Raw genomic sequence first — 25,090 nt, 5'->3', positions numbered from 1 at the left:
GGCTCTATAAGGTTTACACCTTTTTTTCTAATTACGTTTGCATTTAAAACCACTACTTCTGAGTATCAAAATTTTATTCATCAGTCACTACCTCACTCATTACTATGGGTCTGCATTTCAATACTTTCTGCATCAGAGGTATCTATAGGTAATGTCCACCCCAGCATCTGAGACAGTTGCTTGGAATGGATGCTACCTATAGACACCTCGATGCAGAAAGTATCGAAACATGAACTTACATGGGGTACTAACGAGTAACTAAATACATTTCATATATAGAAGTGGTAGCATACATAAAATTATTACAAAAGTATATAGACCTTTTAGAGACCTATGATTATATTGGAGAACTATTCCAAAGGCATGTATACATTAAGTTGACAGATTCTATGTATGACAGTCTCCTATCTTATTTTTGAAGTGCTTCATCATTAATATATGATTGAAATTGTTTACTGTTTGGATTTTGATTTTGGTCTTACAGTCTACCATATTTTTAGGTGGTCCCTGGATTGTTCACAAGACTAGACTGCCCTGCAGTTGCTAAGTGCTTTCATATTTTTAAAAACTTCCTTTAAAATGTTTTTTTTTGTCATGATTGATCACGAGTACTTCTTGTTTGTTACATTTCTATTGTACTTTTTATTTTCAGGCTATTCGGTGCACTTTGGTGAATTGCAACTGCCCCGGTTTCAAACCAGGCAAAATAAATCATCGACTATGTGACCATTGCAGACATGGATGGGTAACACATGGTAATCATATTGCATTTAAATTCCTTTGATTTCAGTCTTCCTATTTAATTCTCACTATCTAAGATGACTCTTAACTGTTTTGATCACATCTTTATTTCCAGCCCTCAGCAAATTAAGGATCCCTCACTTATACCCAACCAGCCAGGTCGAGATTGTCCAATCCAACGTAGTCTTTGATATCAGTAGCCTCATGCTATATGGAACTCAAGCCATTCCAATCCGTCTGAAAATTCTACTAGATCGGCTTTTCAGTGTGCTGAAACAAGAAGAGGTGCTACAGATTCTTCATGCACTTGATTGGACCCTTCAGGATTACATTCGTGGATATGTACTTCAGGTACTGTAACGGCAAAGCCTTTGCACACTGAGGAAGCAGTGCTGTGACTGTATGTACTTTTTTGTTAAATGCAGTTAGTAAACATGCATTTAAATAAAATGTAAAAAAAATATGACCTACATAGAGAAAGCATAGAATAGGTATTTTATGTCCTGCAATAATTAAATGCCATGTGCCTCACAGACCATGGTTCCTGCTAGTGACTGCAAATTACCTTTTTATGTAAAGTAACATCATGATCTTACATTATGACACAAATCAATATTTAATGATCTTGATAATTTTGCTTTTTAGTATTAGGATTAAAAATATAGAATCAATTACCTGGAAACTCTATCACATGAAATATTTATGATGATACATTCTTCATCATCTTAGAAACTCTTACATGCACTGTGAAAAATCTCAGTAGGCCATCAAATACATGTTCTGTGATAAAATATTTATTGTAGTTATTGGGAAAAGTTAGGCTTAGCTAGACTTTGAAAGAACTCCAACACTCTAGTGTAATTACAACTGTGCTCTGTGAACACTAGCAATAGATCAATACAGGTTCATTTGTTCTCTGGTGTTGGCTGCTTGGAAGATTATTAAACCTGCAATGAAAAAAATACTTGACTTAAATGAAGAACTGTATCTAGGTCTTAGATTGCTCTGTTTCTACAGTTGTTATATACAAGTGACTAACTTTTTGAAACCTATTTTTCTAGTTCTTGCTAAATTACAAAATGAAGTGGCAGAGACAAGGTGTAATAATCATTCAGTCCATGTCAATGTGTTGCACTGAGAAATATTTTAGCATAAATATTGTGTATATACGTCAGGGTGTTCATGTGCACATATTTACACACAATCATACATGCATGTATATACAAGCTCTGAAGATGTGTGACCTATATGGTCTTGAAAGCTCACATATATCATCATCTTTGGATAAAGCTTATCTTGACCTAAACAAGCTTTTTATGAGTTTGCATTATTTTAAAATTAATGCATCCCTGCTTTAAATATTTTCTCATTACAGGATGCTGCCGGAAAAGTGCTGGATCATTGGGCTATAATGACCGGTGAAGAGGAGCTGGCTGCTTTACAGCAGTTCCTTCGTTTTGGTGAGACTAAATCTATTGTAGAACTCATGGCAATTCAAGAAAATGAAGGCCAATCGGTGGTAATACCTTCTGCAAGGACCAGTTCAGATATTCGGACATTTATAGAAGGCAGCAATCCAAGAAGTAGCCCTGGTCTTCCTGCATGCTTGGATAAGGTGACGGCCACCAACATACATCATTTTGAGAATATTGTCAACAATATGGCGTTCATGCTACCTTTTCAGTTCTTTACTCCAGTGCCTCCACCTGTGATAAGCTCAACGCCAGAGAGACGTGTCTTTGAGCAGAGTCAAGACAGAGGCAGTGAGAGCAAGCAAGATATTCGAATGGCGTTTTCTGAGAGCAACTTCTTAACTTCCAGTTCTGCATCATTTCAGTTAGAAAACATGGCCAGCATAAGCACTCAAGATGTCATCAGTAAAATAGAAAATGATGGCCACTTAAGTGATTCTAATTCACATAATACAGTAAAACAGCACGGAATGACTTCGATGTCCCCAGAACACAAAATGAAATCTGCTGAGAGAAATGGCAGTGCACCAAAGAAAGGACGTGTCTTCTGCAGTGCATGTGAAAAGACGTTTTATGACAAAGGAACCCTCAAAATACACTACAATGCTGTCCACTTGAAGATAAAACACAGATGCACGATTGACGGATGCAATATGGTATTCAGTTCTCTCCGTAGCAGGAATCGACACAGTTCAAATCCCAACCCAAGACTTCACATGCCCATGAACAGAAATAACAGAGACAAAGATCTGAGAAATGGCTTGAACATATCTGTGCATGAAGATAATAAGAGGGCAGATTTCACTATTCTACCTTCAGACAGCAGACCCATTCCCAGTTATATCAGTTCCTGCACAGATTCAAAGCTTCCATCTAGCTTTCCCAGTGTTGGACAAAATGGTGTACTTTTCCCTAACTTGAAGACAGTTCAGCCAGTTCTTCCTTTTTATCGTAGTCCAGCTACACCAGCTGAACTTGCAAATACCCCAGGAACACTTCCTTCTCTGCCTCTAGTATCCTCATCTGTACCTGAACAACCAGATTCTAACAAATTGTCACTTGATGCTCAGCCAAAGAAGAAATCACGCAAATCAAGCATGCCCATTAAAATAGAGACGGAAACGGCCAATGAAACTAGCGATCATGTCACGTCTGAGGATGATACGCCACTGCAGGGGACGAGTGATGTAAGCTCTGACGCTTGCGAGCAGAAGGCAGAAAAGCAGACCGCCAGCAGTGCTGACAGCAGCAGCAAACATTTGACCAGTTCATTAAGATCTGTTCCTGAGGGCGAGGGCCAGAAGAATTTTAACGCCCAGAGGGAGGCAGATGATCACAGAGAAGAAGATTCGTGCTCGGAGAATGAATTACTTCCTTCAGACAGAGAAGATGAAGAAGAAGAAGAAGAGCAAACATTAAAAACTGTTTCAATTGAAAACAGAGATGAAGCTCCAAAACACCTTAATGTTTTGAAAGCAATGACTGAGCTGCCTACGTGTATAAGAGAACTTTCGAAAACCAAAGTTTCTAGCGACAGCACTGAGCTGCAACACCACTTAAGGAGTGGAGGTCTTTTTAGCGCTATATTAAATGGGGGAACCAGTTTCGCCTCTTTTGAGGACTCAAAGTACATGGGTTATGTTGATCAGCATGTGTTAAAGATGTCAAAGGAAGAAAGCCGCTTTCACTGTGAGATCTGTAGGAAGACATTTAAAAATCCTTACAGTGTAAAAATGCATTATAAAAATGTACATCTTAAAGAAATGCATATATGCACAGTTGAGGGTTGTAATGCTGCTTTCCCTTCTCGGAGAAGTAGAGACAGGTAAGAAATGTACAAAACTAATTTCACAGTATGCCATACGGATATGGGCCTGATTCTTTAAGGTTTTCTTCCCTCTTTAGACTGAAAGAAAAGTCTCAGTGAATCAGGCCCATCTGCAAAACTGAAGCTCATTAGACGTGAGGGGAGGAGAGAGTAGACCTGGATTCTGTGAAATTTGGAGCGGTACAGGAGAAAATCTCTACAAGATCGAGCTAAATATTTCCAAAAGTAATCCCAATATTTTTAATTTTAATTTATTTTGGAGTATGAGGGGGAAAAATGCCACCAGCCAAATATCTCCAGACGCTCACAAATTTTGCAGAACTTCGGCCTACATGAATCGTGAAACTGCAAAGTTATTCTTCAGTTCAGACTGTGCTCTAACTCGCCAGGATCTGTATTGAAAAATCCATGAACTGAAACATTTCTGTTCTACTAGACTGCGAGTTGCAGACGAATAACTAGGGCTGCCACCTCACCAGGTCCATCCTAAACCAGCTGATCCAGTCCTGGTTTTGCCCCATGGCATTCATGAAATGATAGTACTTAATTCACTAGGAAAAGTAGCGCTAAATTTTCATAAATGCAAAAACAAGCCTTTGATCAGCCTGTTTGGGTTCATCTGAGTGAGGCAGCAATCCTGAAAGCAACTTACAAACTCATTCTGATGCATTGTTTTAACAGGTGCAAGGCTTATGCTGAATTGTCCTTGGAATTTATAATGTCTGGAAAATATTTGTAGGCAGAAATATATGTTTTGAGCAGAAAGCATATGAGTGGGGTCGGCTTCGTAGCTCAGTGGCACTTCTGTGGACTGCCGAGCAGAGGATCTAGGTTTGATTCCTGGGTCGGGTCTTCTGCTTGCTTGGGCCAGCCAGGGCTGGAGATGCAGCAGAGAGAGGGGGTGCCCAGCCCCTTGGGCAGACAGAGACTCAGTTATGGCAAAATGGAGGGTCTATGATTGCAGGGTTCCAGAAGGGAGCCCTGGTTTCATAGCTCCCAGTCCCAGGACTGGTGCTGCAGTGACTGGGCTAGATGAGTTGGAAGGGGGATATAACAATAGGGGGGAAAGTTCCTACACTAGAACGAATGAAGGCTTATGGTGCCGGTACCCTAAAAAAGAGTAAAGGAAGCTCAGAGTCTCTCCTCTTCTTAGCCCCCACCCCTCCCACCCCCAAAAAAAAAAAAAAGCTTGAGAAGTTTTGGGTTTTTTTACTGAATCTTCTAAAGCAGAACTCTCGTCAGGTCATTGCTGACAGGTCACAAAAACAACAGTAATGGACCTTAAAAAGGACAGGTTTGAAGTCTGGGCACATCCCTTTCTCTTCTCTGCCTCTGCTCAGCAAAGTGTTCAGGCTACGAACAAGAGAGAAATGGAAATTTTCCAGATCCAAGCCTGGGCTTTCACCATCAGTTCAACATAGCCAAAAATTTGTCAGCCAGGTTAAATTTTGCACTCTTTACAGATGAAACTCTTTAAACTTAAATGGGAAAAAGACACTGCAATATCGGTACGTCTTCATTTCTTGGCACTGGGCTCTTAGTTATGGGAATTCCTCTCATTGCGAGTGAATACAGGGGAATACATGTTTTCACACTATGGACAGAATTGTATATTCTGTTTATACCTTCTAGGAATAATTTGGACATTTCAGACTGTTTTGGTTTAACTCTGTGCTGTTGTGATGTACTGGAGGAGATTCCTGGGGGCCCTCAAGAACCCCTTGTTAAATTGTGTGAAAATAGAGACTGTCTCACTGAGAGGAGCAGAGTAAGCGAGAATACTTTGATAAGAAATTGATAGCACATCACTGCACTAACCAGGTATAAAGTCATTTTTTTTAAGTTGTTGCTTTTGTGATATTTATCACAACTGGTCAGAGATGGGCCATTACCTCACTGCATTCCAGTCTCAGAGTAATGCTTAACTGTATAAACAAATAACTGTATACAGAGCGTCCTCAAATTTTAGATAAATGTTTCCAGAAATCTTATTTTCTTCATGGACAAACAGGATGAATCAGCCACACATGCGAGTGACATCATTCAATGGTGCCAAGGATGGAATGTTGACTAGCTAGAGAGAGAAAAGCCTAGAAGGCTCTTCTACTCATTGCAACAGAGTACATGATGGCAGATGAAGACCCGAATGGTCCATCCATTCTGCCCAGCAAGTTGCTTACGGTTTGTATTTGTCGCTCTGTGCAAGTTACCCCCATGCCTTCTGTTAAGGGTTGTAACTGGCACTCTGTGCAGGTTACCCCCCCATTCAGAAATGTTACATCTAACGTTGCATCTAAAGTTTTGATTTAACATGGTATGTATTGATGATTTAATAACAATTTTTTTTTTGTATTTGTTTAAGATTCTAATTGGTATGGCTTTATATTTTGTGGACATCTAAAGTTACCACGGGTTCTCCTTTTCTTCATTTATATTCCCCAGCCACTAGAGATCATCTGTGTTTATCCCACACCCTTTTGAAATCCATTATCATTCTTGTCTTCACCACTTCTTCCAGAAGGGCATTCCATGTATCCACTACCCTTTCCGTGAAGAAATATTTCCTGACATTGATCCTGCGTCTACCACCTTGAAGTTTCATATCCTGACCCCTAGTTCTACAGATTCCTTTCCATCAGAAAAGGTTTGATTTATGTGCAACATTAATACCTTTCAGGTATTTAAACATCTGTATGATATCTCCCTGTCTCTCCTCTTCTCCATGATATACATATTTAGATCATCCAGCATCAATTTTTGACATCTGCCTAGTCCTTTAGCCCAGTCTAGTGACAATGACAGTGATGTAATGGAGGTCTGTTCTACTCCTAAGTCGCCAAAATAGGAGGAGAACTCTTTAATGCCAATTGCATCAATAACATCTCCCATACCTCTCAACCTACCTGTCTTGCTCCCTGCTTCCATTAGTAACACAGGAGGATATACTTTCTCCACCTACTGCTCTGAAGCTATTACCTGTATATGAAAATGATCTTGACCTCATAGTACATGACTTTCTGGTTTGGCATCTAGCTATGATTCAAACAAGTTTGATGCAAAGTGCATCAATACTTTCTACTTCAATGCCTATTGCTTCAGTTCAGGTGGAGCTTATACTGGAATTTCTTCATTTACCACAGTCTTCGGTGCTGATAGTTCACTCTTGATTCAACATGGTGCCTAATATTACACTGAGAAGTCATTCAGCCTCTGAAAGAGAGAGAGATATTTTCCAGTTCATCATAGGATTGTGCCTAAGAACATCCTTCCAAAAGATACTGTTTGATTCTGACTTGGAGTTAAAACACTCATGGAAGATTATTTACAGTTCTGTAGATTTGGATTCTGATGGAGATGACTCCCTGCTGGATTTTTCATCTGATCCTTCTCCTCCCCCCAGCTAGGAGTATTTCCCCTCTGAAAGAACTCGCCTTCTCCATCTTCTTCAAAAGATGTCACAACGATTCCTTTTGACTTGCAAGAGGAAGCTGATTTGAGAGCTCCTATGCTAGGAATTTTGAAGTATCTCAATGTACTCCAAGATACTGTATAAGTTTCAATCAATCATGTTCTAAAGGAACCCGCTTAATACCCCTTCAGGAACTATAAATGAAAATCTGAGAGACCTTGTTTAATACCCATCCAGTGGGTAAAAAGTTGAGTGCAAAATACCAGGTTTTGAGAAGACTCAATTACTCCACCATTCAGTAGTGCTAAAGTCAGCTCTAAAAAAAATAAAATAATCCTAAAAAAAATCAAGGACCCATTCATCTATCCCTCCAGGAAAGGATTCACAAACTTTGAATCTATTTGATAGGAAATTACTTCAAAACACAATGCTTTTTGCACACATATCCTCTTACCAATATTTTATGGTACGATATATGCAGTCCATTATACAACTACACAATTATTCCAATTCCCTTTCTACAGTAAAAAAAAAAAAAAAAGAAGGTGATTTTCTTGCTCTTTTATCTGCAGGAGATAAAGTTGGTAAACATCTTTCTTGATCCACATATGATACTTTCAACACTACGGCTAGCAGTTCAACCCTATCATACAGGCTCACAGACTGGCTTTGCTTCAAGCCTAGCATTTATTGGCAACAACAATAAGGAATCAGGAGACCATACAAAAGACCACAGTTCTACACCACAAACACTCTCTGATGCAACTACAGGCTTCCCCGCTTCTACTCAGAGGTTCCAAACAAAAACCTAAAAAGGGCAGTTTTTTTTTACCACAAAAGATGCTACACCCCACAGTCAGGCTCTCACCCATCTCAGCCTCAGAGACCTAGGTTGCAAAGCCACAAAGTGAAGAAATGAACAACTTCTCAATCAGTTTTATGACTTTGTAGAAATACTTTTGCCAGTGTCCCAGTAAAAATAAATCCCTACTGAAGATGAATACCCTCTTTTGAAGATTGGTGACCTCAAACAACATTAGACTCATGGGTCTTTCAAATAATCTAAAAGGGATACATAGTACATTTTCTAAGGATTCCTCCAAATCGTTCTCCAAGAAAATTTCCTCCTCAGATTTGAAATCAGGATTTGTTGAGGAATGAAATCTCATATCTACTCAAAGCAAAGACTGTACACTTCAGTGTTAAGCTCTGTGACTCGCAGGACATCCCCGCAAACTGCCTCACTACTCCAGATGCTGCTGGCTTGCCCCAACATGGGACCCTCCTAAGCGCACACGTGCGCAGGTCCCCAGATCTTGTGGGCCCTGTGACAGGAAACATTGCTACACCCCTTCTGATGATGTCAGACTCTGAATAACCTTTACTAGAACAGGTCACCCGAATCACTGTGCCACTGACAATGTATACTGGTCTCTTACAGCAAGAGAAGTTCCAGCTCTATGCCTACCCAAAACAGTCAACCAGGTAATCTGAGCCTACCATGGCTGATCCAGCACTGTCCCCTGTTCTGGTAAAGGTTCTCCAGAGACTGATGACACCATGAGTGCAGGTTTCAGGGCCTGTGTGGAGATACTGAATTTATGTATCAGAGCTTCATCAATGAAGTTTATGGCAGCGCCGGTATCCAGGAAAGCCTGGAGAAGTTATCTTGATGTCTCCAAGGGTGAAGCAGATTGGGAGTAGAATCTGGGGAGAGAAGCCCAGATGACCTAGGGTGGCCTCTCCTACCAGGCCTAGGTCCAAGAGTTTCCCAGTTTGATGTGGTATATGGTTGCATAGTTCCCAGAACCAGTGCAATACATGCACAGGTTGAGTTGTTGATGGCGTTGGTGTTCCTTGGGAGAGATCCAGATACAATCTACCTGCATAGGTTTCTAACAAACTGAAGGCCATCCAAAACTGGCTGCAGCCTGAAGGGCTTTGCCAAATACTACAACCAGTTCATCCACGGATATTTCTCCCTGGTGGCTCCACTCACAGCCTTGACTGGAGAGACACTGACCTCCATAACTAGACTGGTGAAGTGGTGCAGGCCTTTCACCTACTGAAACAAGAGTTCACCATCATGACCCTCCACCACCTTTCTTGAGGAAGATACCCAGTATGAAGTGGCAAAAGTTTTAGACTTAAGAAGAGTAAAAAATAAACTTAAATACCTCATTACATGGAAAAACTATGGCTGGCCCTGAGAGCCAACCTTCAAGCCCTCCAGCTAGTATGTAACTTCTATAGGAGATTCCTCAGGAAATCCAAGCCTAGAAGACTGGGGAGGGGGCCTTGGAAGGGGGTACTGTTATGCTCTGTGGCTTGCAGGACAGCCCCAAGAGCCGCCTCACTCACCACGGATGCCACTGGCTTGACTTGACCCAGGGCCCTCCTTGGTGCACCGAGAACACCGCCATTGCATCTTCCTCCATGACATGGTGCTCCCTAGGCATGCATACGCACAAGTCCTCAGATCTTGTGGGCCCCACCGCAGGAGATGTTGCCACAGCCCCTTCAGATGACATCAGACCCTGGCTCTGCATAAGCCTCACTCCTGCGAATGCCCAATGCCTCAGCAACAGGTCTCAGACAATCTCACACCAGTTTGCCTTTTCCTAACCACAAGTGCTTTATTCCTAGGCCGGGGAGCACACAGTCAAGGCCTTTGAACACAGGACCATTGGTCTCCCCAAGAGCTGAGCTACCACTTCAACTTATTAGAACTATGAGCCGAGCCATATTACTTGCGCTTATAGCATTCCAATACCTGATATCCAACAAGATCATTTTAATCCAAGCCAACAATCAGGCGTCCATTTTCTACATGAACAAACAAAGAAGAACTGGATCTTTTCCTCTGTTTGCAGGCCATCAGAATTTGGAGTTGGGCAATAAATCCCAAATCTGTTCTCTGAACAAATTCAGTCGAGTACTACATCCTCAAAAATGGTCTCTGGACCATCAAATAACAAATAATATTTATCTCCATTGGGGAAACCTGTAATATAGACTTGTTTTCTACCCATTTGAAAAGCAAGGTTCAAGCATTCTTCTCCAAAAGGAGTTCCCCATGCAGTCTAGCATTGAACTTGTTCTCAATATAGTGAACAGGTCTCCTCTATGCCTACCCTCAATTACCACTAATAGCCAAGACTCAAGGGATCCAAGTTGACTGAAGGCTCTTCCAACCTCATGACACAGAACAAAGGCACCTTACTTCATCTGAATATCCACTTCTTAGCTCTGATGTATGGATGTTGAAGGGACAGTAGTTGCTTCTTTCAGCTGTTCAGACAAGTTTTCCCAGGTTCTTCTCACATTAAACAGAACCGCTTACAATTTTAAATGGAAGAGATTTACCATATAGTGTAAAGACAAGGGCATAAATCCCTTCATTTGTACCCCACCAAAGTTACTAGATTATCTTCTCCAATTGGGTTGAAAATAAATTGAGTGAGAGTTCATCTTAGTGCAATAAGTGTTAATCATAAGCAAAAAAGGGAAAAAAACACTTTCTTCCCATCCTCTAACAAATTATTTCTTAAAAGACTGACTTCACCTTAAACCTCCCATAAAACCACATGCACTTTTCTGGAATCTCAATTTGGAGCTAACTCAGCTGATGAGACCAACTTTTCACCCCATAAATTCTTGTCATCTGAAATATCTGACCTAGAAAGTAGTATTCCTTCTTGCAGTCACTTCGGCGATAAGTTAGCACACTTCAGGCACTCACGACTTGTGTGCCATACACAAAATTAACAGAATAGTTTTGTATACACGTCTAAAATTTCTTCCAAAAATACTCTGATTTCCAACGAAATCAGTCGTTTATCCTTCTAACCTTCTTTCCCAGACTTCACACTCATATAGCTGAATAGGCCTTACATATATTAGATTGTAAAAAGTCACTGTCTTTCTGCATCGACAGAACTAAGGATGTCACAAATTCTACCCAGTTGTTTTTCTCTTATAACCCTAACACACTTAGACTAAGTCACAAAACATACAATTACAGATTGAATCTCAGAATGTATCTCTTTTTGCTATGCAAAAACAATCTTCTCAGGGGACCATGTGAACGTACAAACTGTAAGAACTGCCATTGTTCTCATACTGTGTACTTTTCCTGGGGCCTCGAATGCACATTGGCTCTATATCTTGAGGGACAATTGGTTACATGGAGTTCAGAGCATACATTTACCTCTCACTGCGTCATAGATACTGACTCTAACCCTGATAGTGAATTTGGGTAGTCAGTACTAAGAAATCTGTTTAAAAATAGACTCAAGATATTTTGTTCAGCTCTTTCTCACCAAACACCTACTGTGTGGGTCGTACCGAGGGGATTGGTGTTGGAATACTCCAAGCCAACCCTTACCTTGGGAGTCCCTACATGTGTGGCTGATTCATCCTGCTTGTCCATAGACAAAGCAGAGTTGTTTATCTGGAACTGGTGCTCTCGATGGATGGCAGGATAAATCAGTCACACGTACCCTCCTACCTACCCTTCAAGTTCAACAACAAATTTCTCATAATCTCTTACTCATGACTGAGGTGGCCTTATGGCACACATACGGTTCAGTGCTGGCTGCACACGAACAGAATAGCCTTCTAGGGCTTTCTTGCTCTGGCTAGTAAACATTCCATGCCCAGCATCGTTGGATTGCATTGCTCACACATGTGACTGATTTAACCTGCCGTCCATAGAGAACATCAGTTACAGGTAAGCAGCTTTGCTTAATGGATGCTTAAATAAAGATTTCTATGCAATTGTTACTGACCTGTATAAATGGTATAAATGTATTGATGCATTGCCCATTTCCAATATTTCTGAAAATGTCTCCATTATTTAAGTGTGTGACGTGGATAATAATTTCATCGTCTGCATGTAACAGACCTATAAGATACATCCAGAACTGGATTTGCCTTTTAGCCTCTTCCCATTCATGGGTGGATGCATTACGGGGGAAGGGGGGCCTTCTCTCCCAGCCTGAGCGGTGGCATCTGGTCAGATCTTCCCCCTTAAAAATGTACAGATGCCCTGGCAGCGATTCTGTTTCACAGTACCCTGAATATCGTGGGTTCATCGGCATGCTGCCACCCAGGCTGAACTGTATTTGGGAAAGAGGGCCATGGGCAGAGAAGGAGGCTCCCCTTTCACAGCTGCCTGTTTTGCCAAATTACAAATGTGAACCCAGATAGATCAGTAAGAGGTTATTTGTGTATCCGGTTGTGCACCAGCCAATGGCAGCAGAGCAGCTTAAGATTGGCTGATGATGCTACTACCTTCTTCCATAGAGTCACATTATAATTAGCTAACATAATCTTTAAGTACCTGCATTGTACCATATATGAATATAATTATGTTAGTAAATCCTGCCCTGGAAGAGCCTAAGCTTGTCAGATTTCTGAAGCTAAGTAGGACCTGGATGAGGGACCACCTGGAAAAGTATACACCTGGAAAGGTATACCACTGTAGCCTACAGAAGGCAATGGAAAACAGCTGCAGTATTCTGCAAAGAATGTCCCAGTCATTGTAGTGGAGTTGTGAGCACCTAAGTCCATAACAAACAGGTTACTTATCATCTCCACTAAAAAAAATAATATATATATATATATATCTCCACTGGCTCCCAATATCCCACAGAATCCAATACAAATCCCTTACCCTATTACACAAATCAATACACAATAAAAACACAGAATGGCTAAAAGACGCCCTCCACCACATCACACCCAAAGAAACCTCAGATCTAAAATCACCGGCCTGCTAAACATCCCCTCCGCAAAACAAGCCCACCTCACTGCAACCAGAGAATGCGCCATATCAATAGCTGGCCCTTCTTTGTGGAACACACTCCCTGAACAACTCAGATTGGAGACCTCCACCCAGTCTTTCAAAAAAACCCTTAAAACCTGGCTATTCCAAAAAGCCTTTCAGCCCTCAAGCCTAACCTCCCATCCCCCACCTCCCCATCCCCACCCCGACCTCTCAAAAAAAAAATGGAAACATCACAATCCTAATTTATTTATTTATTTATTTATTTTTAACTTTTATATACCGACATTCCTGTATAAAATACAAATCACACCGGTTTACAATAAAAACATAACTTCGCCTGTGAGTGTTACATAGAACAATCAACAAATTATATTAAAAGCATACATTACCTTTGTCAGAAATGTAAAATAATTATAAAGTAGAAATTGTTAACAAGGGAATAAAGATAACAAGGGGAATATTAAAATATTAATTAACCTTTAGACATGCCCACCTACCTCAATAAGCCCCAATATGTCTCCTGTGTACAGATTTCCCCATGTAAATAACTAGAGATGCCCACCTCCCCTTGTAACTATAATCATTGTCCTGTTGAGCTGTTTGAATCAATTCTCTTTCAATGTTCACCACTGCTAAAATTTAAGGGGTAGATTTTTAAAAACTGCGCGATCGCGTACTTTTGTTTGCTCAGCAGGCGCAAACAAAAGTACGCTGGATTTTATAAGATACGCGCGTAGCCTGTAAAATCCTGGATCGGCGCGCACAAGGCTGCCGATTTTGGGCAGCCGGCGCGTGCCGAGCCGCGCAGCCTGCCTCCGTTCCCTCCGAGGCCGCTCCGTTCCGGAGGGCGCGGCCACGGCCCCGGAACGCCCCGGCCCGAAACCACGCCCCTGGGCCCGTCCCCGAAACGCCGCGTCCCACCCCCGAAACGCCGTGTCGTTCGGCCCCGCCCCCGACAAGCCCCCGACACGCCCCCGTCCAAAAACCCCAGGACCTACGCACGTCCTGGGGTTCTGCGCGCGCCAGCGGCCTATGGAAAATAGGTGCGCAAGGCCCTGCTCGCGTAAATCCGGGCGGACTTACGTGAGCAGGGCTTTGAAAATCCGCCCCTAATTGTATTAACTGTTGATGTGCCTCCGTTCCATGTAAAAATAGTAAGACACGTTCGTCCTACTATTTCTGCATGCTTACATGTAAACCGATGTGATATACCCCAATGAATGTCGCTATATAAAAGCAAAGAAATAAAGAAATAAATATAGATCCATGGGACCAAGAAAATGAATGGTTTGATGAGGAATTATTCGAATCAGGTTTCTTAACTGAAATCAATAATTCATTATTATTAGGACATTCAATTGGCTTTGAAACCATACTAATTTTTAAAATTGTTTGAAAGTTACGCCTGCTAGCTACCATATCATCCTAAATCTCAGTAAAGAAGGAGATTTAGTAATTTTAAAAGAGCACACGTGCCATATTTATTTATTTATTGCCAATTTCTTGATATTCTGCACTTTTCACAAATAATGAAAGAATTACATCTTTTATTTGTAATAAAGTGAAAATATAAGAACTAAAATATATTAGGACAATAAAGTAAAGGAACAAGACGAAAACCAGCAACAACAATGGAAAGAAATAGGAAGATTTTGAATAATGAAGTTAATACTGCTGTTTAAAGAAATTAATTAATTCTACTTGTAAAAAGCGATTACATAAATAGGACAATTAATTTGGTGTACCAATAATTTATCTGCTTAGAGGGCATCTTAGCTGTGAGACTTAGGGCCTCATTTTCCAAGCACTTTACCGCGTGCGATAAATTCGCAAATCGCGTTAACAAATCCAAATTAGTCATTTGGTATTCAGGGGGCGGAGTTGGGGCGGAGCATATGTAAAGCGGGAACCTGTGTATCGTGTGCGGCGAAACAGCCGCAGTGTTAGCGCGGCTGCTATCGCGGCTAATAACTACAACTCCAACTTCGCGTTATGGACTGCGCTACGGGCCAGAAAAGGATTATCGCCATCCACGATAGTCCCAGACAGCCTGTTTCAGGCTGAGAGAGAGAGAGAGAGAGAGAGAGAGAGAGAGAGAGAGAGAGAGAGAGAGAGAGAGAGAGAGAGAGAGAGAGTGAGTGAGCACCTTACTATAGTGCCTATGCCCTACATAGGTATTTGAATCCCTATGGGAGGGCTACCTACTAACTCGGGGTGGGGATTAGGTATGAGCGTCTGGGGTTGGGGGCCACTTTCGCATTCCACATGAGATCTACGGACAGAACAGTGGTCTCTAGTGCAGATCTGCTGGCCGTCGGAGTGAGGAAACTCACTCCAAGAAGAGATTTGGGCAACATTCTCTCCACCTAGCATGTTGTTGCCCAGGTAGAGTTTCCATCAAGCTAGGTAGAGAGAACGTTGGGCAAACCACTTCTTGGAGTGAGCGTCCTCACTCCGACGGCCAGCAAATCTGCACTAGAGACCACTGTTCTGTCCGTAGGTCTCATGTGGAATGCGAAAGTGGCCCCCAACCCCCGACGCTCATTCCTAATCCCCACCCCGAGTTAGTAGGTAGCCCTCCCATAGGGATTCAAATACCTATGTAGGGCATAGGCACTATAGTAAGGTTCTCTCTCTCTCTCTCTCTCTCTCTCTCTCTCTCTCTCTCTCTCTCTCTCTCTCTCTCTCTCTCTCTCTCTCTCTCTCTCTCTCTCTCTCTCTCAGGCTGTCTGGGACTATTGTGGCCTGCAATGATTTCATGATGCTCCCTGCTGGTAGTATTGCACAGCTCTGGCATTTATTTATTTAATACGTTTTTATATACCGACATTCATTGGGAGTATCACATCGGTTTAAATGAAAATGTTTCCAAAGGATATGGAGCAGATTTTTAATATTACGCGCGTGGGGTACATTTGTGCGCGCCGGGTAGCCCCGGGATATATGCGCATGTTATAAAATCCAGGGTCGGCGCGCACACAAGGGGGTGCACACTTGTGCACTTTGCGCGCACCGCGCCCTAGGGGAGGCCCAATGGCTTTCCCCGTTCCCTCCAAGGCCGCTCCGAAATCGGAGCGACCTTGGAGGGAACTTTTTTTTTGGTCCCCCCCCCCCCCACCTTTCCCTCCCTTCCCCTATATAACCCACCCCCCAGCCCTACCTAAATCATCCTTCCTACCTTATTTCATTGACTTACACCTGCCTCGCCATCCCCCGGCACAGGCCACTGTGCAGGAGGATTCTGGCCCGCCACCGGACCGCCGCCATGCCCTGGCCCCGCCCCACTGCCACGCCCCTGGCCCGCCCCGGCCTGCCCATTTTTTAAAGCCCCAGGACATACCCGTGTCCCGGGGCTTGTGCGCACCACCGAGCCTATGCAAAATATCCTTATGCAAGATTAGCTCTGGCTCCATGAGGAGTCTAAAAGTTGCAGGGTCAGATTTAAGGATCAAGCCAGGAAGAAAAAAAAAGAAAGAAAAGTGCAAAAAGTGTCTACAAGAAGGTTTGCTTGAACAATTTTGAAACAGATTTTTTTTTTTTTGGCCAAGGATTTCATTTTCTGCAACATCCAAAAGGTAAAAAAAAAAATGCATTGAAAAAATGTGCAAGAAACGCTCATGATAAAAAGAAATTTTGTGGAACCTTTTACTTAATTCTAGTGAAAGTTCCACAATGAATTATGCATGAGGTTTTCCTTGCAGAGTTTTTTCTTTGCATATTTTACCCCTACCCGATGCTGTAGGACGGGGAGGGGGATTTTCGGTAGCCCAGTTCTCTGCAAAGCACGTGGGTACTTCTGTACCCATGGACCTTGTACCTAACCACCTGAGTAGCTTCCTCTTGAAAATACTGTTTCTCAGAGCAGTGGAACAGAGAGGAAATGACAAATGTAGATTTGAAAATTCAACTTTACCTGTGCAACCTCCTCCCCGGGAACATCTCTTTTTAATCCGGCTAAAAGTATCCGCATTCTGAGAGCGCACAACAGCCTTTTACCCACTGTGAAGGGGTAAATACCAATTCTGCTATTTCTAGGAACACTGTTTTCTATGGATTAAATCTATGTATTTTTAGCCAGTAAATGTATGCCCAATAATAAATCTGGTTTAAAACAAAAAAACATTTCTATTGACTAATCTATTAGATAGGATAACGTATTTGCTACCATTCATTGCTAATGATCTTATAATATTTATGGCTTACATTACTTGGCCACTTATATGTAAACAAGTCTCCTGTAACTTGTGGAAATAATCTGTCCTCATTCAGATAATTATGGCCAACCTTATAGCAAGTTGTCCCTCATAGATGCAAATGGAGAAATAAATCCTTTATCGTAAACTAGATCCCATGTAAAGAACTGTCACACAAGAAAGTTTCCACAGTCACTCGGAAAAATGTTGTCTATGTCTATTTACCTGAAAAGCTGCAGTAAGAAAAGAAGTTGGATCCCAAATATATATATATTTATTTATTTATTTATTTAGCGTCAATTTGGGGTACAAACTTGGCGGTTTACAATAAAGTTAAAAATAAAATACATAGCACAATTAAATCATAAATTAAAACAATATACAAATCTACCACAAAAAACATACTAAGTTAATCAAAAATTCTCAAAAGACGTGGGATTATATCCGCTTGTACCCAGGATATGGTTAGGTTGCTTTGGGGATTTTGTTTATTGCAAGGTGCAGTATAAAAAAAACCAACCACAAGATTAAACACAACCTAGTTTCTCTAAGCAAGTGTGGAATTTTCTGTTATGGTTAATTAAAGCAACCTGTCAGAATCAGGAAGGGAACCTGCTCATAAGGACTGGAAAATGACTCAGCGTGCCAAACATAGCTATCAATGATCAAGGATTTTCAACATTATAGGCATTATAGTCCTCCCTTAATCGAAACACAAAATAACTAGATCACAGTTAGGTCATTAAGCATTAAAAAAGATATCCCAATAGCAAAATTGTGGTAAATATCCAAAAAGAGTGCCTCAAGTAACATGGAGGAAAATAGCCCTGATCCCCTGCAATAGACTCTGTTTTGCCAAAGCTGTTTCAAGCAGGAACAAATGCATATATTGACCTGTAAATGAGAAACACTCGGGACAGTGAATAAAGACACCACACCACCAAAAGAACGGAAACAAAATGAAGCCTTGAGTCCACCTACTGGTTCAACACACCATCTTTTTCCTAGAACATAAAGACTCAAAACCAAAAAGTTAGAACATAGTGCCACCAGTCACATGACCAATATCGGCCAATCACAACAGCAGTGAGGCAGCTAATTGAAAACATAGAATAATATTCAGTACAGCCAAAACCCAAAAGGGCGAATTTTAAAAGCCCTACGCGCAGCAAATCTGGGAGATATGTGTGTGACTGGAATGCACGCGCAGCGCAGATTTTAAAAGGCCCGCAAGTCACGCACGTATCTCCCGGTACGCAGATAAAAAAGGTTTGCCAAAAAAGGGGCAGGGTCTGGGCGGGGCATGGTTGTGCTGGGACCTCACCCGTGAAGTCAGTTATGCGCACTAGCGGGTGCCAGGATCCCACAACCGCGTAACTTGCTTCTGCTATGGACAGCGGGTAAGTAGTTAAATTTAAAAAAAAAAAAAAAAGGGTAGTCAGCGAGGTTTTAGGGGTCGGGGCTAGTAGGGTAAAAGGGAGGCAAGGTTAGGTAGAGGGTTTAGGAAATGTGTTCCTTTACTGGGGCAAACTGGGAGGGAACTGGGAAATAGGCCTATTGCATCGCTGAGCAAACCTACTAAAATTCCCCCTCTTACCTACTCGAGATGGGATTCGTGCGCACATGCACAAGTCGATATAAAATTGTGTGCGCGGGTAGCCGATTTTATAACATACGTCCATATGCACGTGCCGGTCACCAGCCTCACCAACACGGTGAGCCTTGACAGCCTACCCCCGGCATAACGGAAAGAGATGCAATCTGCTATCCAATGAGAAAGCATACACATGGCAATGGCAGTCCCAAGTTTGTTGGGGTCAAGAAAAACAAGAAGCTGGGTGGACTGTCTAAGGGCTGCAGTGCACTCTAGATGGAAGGCCAAGGCTCTTATGCAGTCCAAATTGTATAAAGCTTGTTCACCGTTGTGGCCATGTGGTCTGGAAAAAACATTGGGAGGATAATTGACTGGTTAAGGTGGAAGTCTGACACTGCCTTATGTAGGAACTTAATGTGTGCACAGAGTTACCCTATTATGATAATATAACGTGGCAAACTCCACGAGTTTGGGTGTTTTTTATTATTTCAATTTCTTAAACGCTCACTTACAAATGAAACTCTGAGTGACTTACAATTCAAACATTAATTTACAATAATAAGACATACATAAAACAAACCAACAATAACATAAAGCATGTAACCAAATAAAAATATGTGCACTGTAGGATGCACGCATACTTTCAGGGGCGGATTGTGGGAAAATATTGGCCTGGGGATTTTTATTCATTCTGACCCATGGTATCTAATTATATAAAAAATAAAAAAATTATATTAATTTTAACAAATGTCTCAATCACTTAAATATAACAATTTATAGAATAAAAAAAAAGACATAAAAATAAATATAGAAAGTACAAACATTGTAATAATGTATAGTGCAAATTTTGAATACTTATATCATTTATAAAATGTTTCAGTAAGCACTTTCATGGAACAAGAAACCTACTCATTTGAGAACATTTTCCATTTTCAGTAGAAGAGCAGTTTCCAACATAACATCGCAGTGTTCCACAGTCACCAGCAGCTCAAACTGATGGGCTTAATCCCATAGTCAGAAAAAGCTGCTGACTTCATTTACAACAGATTTTACATGAAAAAGGGCATTCAAAGTACAATCTTCTGAGGTAAAAATATTACTTAAAATAATGTTTGTATCATATTTATATGCACTGCTTTGATGCCAACCAGAAAACCCTGCAAAAAATACACTTGGAACCCAAATGGCATTAGGCCTATTGTAATGCATGTTGGATATGGGCTTGGCCTTCAGAAAGCATGAAAAAACTATTTCAATTACAATATAGTAAACCTCCCATACCAAAAAGGCACTAACTGCCAGTTCTCAAACATTAACAACCCTATCTATGAAAAGGCAACCTTGCAAATATTATACCAAGCACCAGGCACTGAAACACCAATATTAGGAAAACAGAATAAACCAGGCTGCTATAGATCCCTATACAGAAACTACACACTAGCAGAATACCTTACTCATTTACATACAGAACCTCTCCAAATACAGAAGAAAGTGACCAAAAACTATAAACAGAAACCTGTAGACAAAAATTGAACTGGAAACCACAAGCCAGATTCTGTATGCAGTGGAATAATGAAAAAAACAAATGGCTTCATTCCCCATAAAGCATCAAACAATATAATCAAGAAATATAAAAAATCAATCATAATAATAAAACTAAACTAATCAAAAGAATAAATATTTCAAAACAGATGATGAATGGCATAATATCCAATAATTAAAAATTCATAACTATTTTTAAAAACTAACAAAACACCAATAAAATATTTCAAACCAGCAGATATGTCAGATAACAGGTCATAATTAAAACTAATAAGAATAAAAAATCCCCGCTATCCATACCTGTGAACTTTGATTTCCAGTTACCCTGCGATTGTTGTGGATTAGTGGGGAAGGAACGGGAGGTGGGGAAAAAGGACAGACAAACTATCTCCTCTGTCACATACACATACACACACCTATGCTCTCAGATACCACCCCATCCATGATCTCACAGACACACATACAAACACCCACCTTCATGCTGACACACCCACCCACTCATGTTCTCACACATCCATGCACCCATACTCATGCTTTCACAGACACTTGCGAACACACACCCATACCCATGCTCTCATAGACACACACAAATCAACCCATCCAGACTCTCACAGACACACCAACCCACCGATGCTTTGACAGACACATACACATACACCCATCCATACTTTCTCTCAGACATATATGTACTCACCCATGCTCTCTCATGCACACGCAGACACACACTCCCATGCTGTCTCACCCACCACACACACCCAAGCTGTCTCACCCAACCACACAGACACCCACCCACCCACCCATGCTTTCTCACCCAACCACACAGACACACACCCACCCGCCCACAATCATGCACACACACACAAACACCCATGCTCTCTCACACATACACAGGCTCTCATTCTCTCATACACACCCACAAAGGCTTTCACAGATACTCACAATCACACTCAGGGCCTCCCCCTCTCTTCATGCTGCAGAGGGTTGGGTGCCACCATGGCCCCACAGGCCTCTCTTCGGGCCACAGCAGGATGAATTCTGCCATGGCCCTTCTTTTCTTTGGCCACCGGCGGTTAATTTGAGCAGGAGCAGAGGAGAGGAAACCAAAATGGCACTGATGAATATTCACCTATGCTCAGCAGACACCACTTAGCCAGATAAGTGACTTATTTGGCTAAGTTTTTGGCCGGATAACTCAGGGCCAGAGCATGGGCAGATTGAGAAGGAATCAAGTTGGCCAGATAAATTAACTGGCTAACTTGATATTCAGAATTAGTCAGCTGAATTATCTAGCCAACTCTGATTGGGCCATAGCTTGTAATCCCTGCCCCCTTTCAAAACTTTGCTTCCACCCCCACAATTCCAAAATGACACACACCCCCGCCATAGCAGTCCCCTCAAACTGTTCCCCTGGGGACACCCAATTTACCAGTAGGAGTCCCAGGTTGGTAAAAGGCTCCCTTTTTCCCCTCAGGTACAGAGGAAAGGGAATCCTCAGGGATTGCTCCTGCCCTTTTACCACCTGGAGGTCCTTTTCAGAAAAAGGGATTTTGTTGGGTCTTTTGCTGCCAGGGCAGACAGGTGCTAAGTCAGGGCTTCAGACTCCAATAGGCATCAGTGGGGAGAGTAAGGGGGAGCGTGAGCTTGCAGCTGGTACTATCTGTGTGTTTTTGGCCATGGGAATGCTCCGTGGTATTCACTAAACTGTGGTACTCTCCAAGGTTTGGTGAATCCTGTGGAAACTAACCACATTAACAACTGGTATTAATGCAGTTAAGTAAATATACTTGGCTAAATTTTAAGACTGTGTACTTATCAAAACCAAAAAGATGTGCAAAATTCAGCCGGTTGCTTCAGCATTTGATCCTTTAGGTGGTAATAAATAGCTAGTGGTCAAACGGTAAGAGGTGGAAGGGGAGATTTGAATCTGCTTCAGTAGTGAATGTGTCTGCAATTAAAAATAACATTTTATGGTTAAAGCACATTCTGATAAGCTTGTCTTTCTGTTTCATATGTTCTTCAGGCATAGCTCCAACATGAACCTTCATCAGAAACTTTTGATGAAGGATACCTTGGAATTCCAAGATGACCATTTCAGTACAGCCCATCTTTTGAACGACATGGCTAAAGAGGTTTATCAGGATGTGCCCATACAACACGCTGGGCAGACCTCTGTGATCTTTAAAGGGATGAACAGAACAGGCAGCTTGGTTTATCCCATGAGCAAGATCAGAGAGGCTTGTGTGTACAGCAATGGCTGTGATCCTGCAGATGATGGTGCTGTGCTGGACTTAAGCACCACATCCAGCGTTAAGTCTGGGAGCAGTGTCCATTCTTCTTGGGATTCAGATGGAGGGAGTGAAGAACGAGATATCCTGCTGGATGGCAGTGATGAGAGCTCTGAAGGGCCAAACATGATGCTCAGGGAAGAGATGTATCAGAGTTGCATTCTGACCGAGAGAGCCAGCCCAAGCTTCTCCAATTTGCCTTCTGGCTTTCCAATAACTTGCCACATTTGCCAAAAAGTTTACAGTAACAAGGGAACCTTCCGGGCCCATTATAAAACTGTGCACCTCCGTCAGTTCCACCGATGTAAGGTTCCGGGCTGTAGCACTATGTTCTCATCTGTTCGCAGTCGAAACAGGCACAGTCAGAATCCCAACCTGCACAAAGGTTTCACCATTTCACCCAACAGCTTGCAGTAAAATAGCACTATGCAGTCCGAAAACTTCATTTAACTGCACTGTGATGCCACCAAGGACATACATATATTTTTTTTGCTGTCTATTGAATTTAGTCTCTTTGAAACCACTGACTAAAAAAATGTAAGAATTAAGCTTTAGAGAAAAGAACAGAAATACTGTGTGCAGAGTACAAAAAACATTTGCCAAGATATATAAAGAATTTGTTACAAAAGCCAAATACATTGCCTGGAATTTAAATCCTGTTTCTATGCTGAACTGGAGCAATGCTGGAGTCAGTGAGAGGAGCCTTTTGTAAAGTGTCTGTCATTTCACCTCTTGAGACCAGAGTCTGAGGCATATCTGCAGTATTAAAGGGGTAACAAACGCCGCAAATGAATAGATGGAATGGCTTTAAGAACGAAATGTTTTAAAAATGAACCCCCAAGACATGATGTCTTATGCTGACCGATTTATCTCCATGGAATGATCACTGCCAGTGATGGATTGAGGAGGAGGAGGAGAGGGGGCAGTCACCCAGGAGCCTTCCATGGTCAGATTAAGGGAAGGAGAAGCAGAAGGGTCATGGCCGGGCTACTGCCTGAGGCCCAAGGCACCCTTCATCCATCCCGGATCACTGCCTAGGCACACGGGTGAGATGGAGAGAAAGGGGGGAGCAAAATAGCCTTCCCTTCATCCATGGAGGGGGGAGGTGTTTTAAAAACTCATCCTGCATTTTTTTGATGCACTTTTCTGTTACCAAATTCCACAACAAATTTTTTTTTTTTTATTTGAATCTTTCTGGTATAGACATTTCAAAATTGCATTTGGAAATATATGAATAAGTGTACACGCAAAAAACGTTAATAAATATGTTGTGCACATGGCCAGATAACGCTTTACAAATGTGTACATTTAATAAAACATTGTTGGGAGGTTTAGGTTTTTTTTCCAAAATTTGTAATTTTGCCGAAACTGTCAAGATCTTTGTACAAGAAAGGAAACATGAAATTAGATTAAGGCTTTTTTTTAATACCAAATCATTGTTCCTTTTATTGTAATTTTACTGATGTAACTGTTCACATTAGCAGTATTTGTCATTATGTTTTGTGCACTTAAGACTGGTTTTGCATTTTTACTATAAATTGGTACTATTTCAATTATTTTGTCATACAAATGTATGTATGTGTGTGTATATACAGGATACAACAGTGTGCTTATGAAAAAATGTCTTAAATGCTAAAATGAAATCTTAAATGATGCTCTTATCATTCTTTTTTGTTTTGGGTTAGTTTTGGTCATTTGTGATATATAAGCACGATTTCCTCAGCACAGTTTGTATATATTATACTGATATGAATTGATTCTGTGGTTTCTGTTAGGAGATAACCATAGGATTTCCAGTATTACTGGATTTGTTTATGCATTGTGATGTATTGTATAACATGAGTTGGACATTCTGATTTTAGTTTGTTGAAGATGTATAAAGGTATAGTAGTGCAAACTTAAGACCATGTTTCTTCATCTTTAACTTATTCGTAAATGTACCACTTGGGGTAAAATTGACTAAATCATTTCACTCATTCTCAGGAATCTTGGTACAGTATCAGATGAATTTAAAAAGTCCGACGCACACCAAAATCGGGAGATACAGGCATAAGTCAAGCTGGCATGCACCAATCGGATTTTAAAAGCCTCCCGAGTATGCACGTACATGCCTCTATGCGCACAAATGAAAAATTCCCAAATAAAGGGCAGGGAGGGGTCCAGGCGTGGCATGGGCATTCCTGGAATTCACATTGAAATTAGCACGCAGATACCTGTGCGCCCAGGCGTGCACCT

General features: G+C 41.5%; 1 protein-coding gene across 3 annotated transcripts in view; it reads left to right on the top strand.

Moving 5' to 3' along the window:
• Positions 1 to 24,757, top strand: part of BNC1 (basonuclin 1) — a 64,354-nt gene extending 39,597 nt beyond the window's left edge. For 2 of the 3 annotated variants that reach the window (XM_029574982.1, XM_029574983.1), the window contains 4 exons: positions 653 to 755; positions 857 to 1,092; positions 2,117 to 4,038; positions 22,591 to 24,757. In XM_029574982.1, coding sequence (XP_029430842.1) covers positions 653 to 755; positions 857 to 1,092; positions 2,117 to 4,038; positions 22,591 to 23,272 — 2,943 coding nt within the window. In that variant the 3' untranslated portion in view covers positions 23,273 to 24,757. Of the gene's footprint in view, positions 1 to 652; positions 756 to 856; positions 1,093 to 2,116; positions 4,039 to 5,673; positions 5,863 to 22,590 lie in introns of all 3 variants that reach the window. The other variant, XM_029574984.1, reaches the window with a different exon arrangement.
• The last annotated feature ends 333 nt before the right edge of the window (positions 24,758 to 25,090 follow it).

Source organism: Rhinatrema bivittatum, chromosome 13 (genome assembly GCF_901001135.1).
Source record: "Rhinatrema bivittatum chromosome 13, aRhiBiv1.1, whole genome shotgun sequence".
NCBI lineage: Eukaryota > Metazoa > Chordata > Amphibia > Gymnophiona > Rhinatrematidae > Rhinatrema > Rhinatrema bivittatum.
Note: the sequence above shows the minus strand (reverse complement) of the source record. Positions and strands in the feature narration are given on the sequence as shown.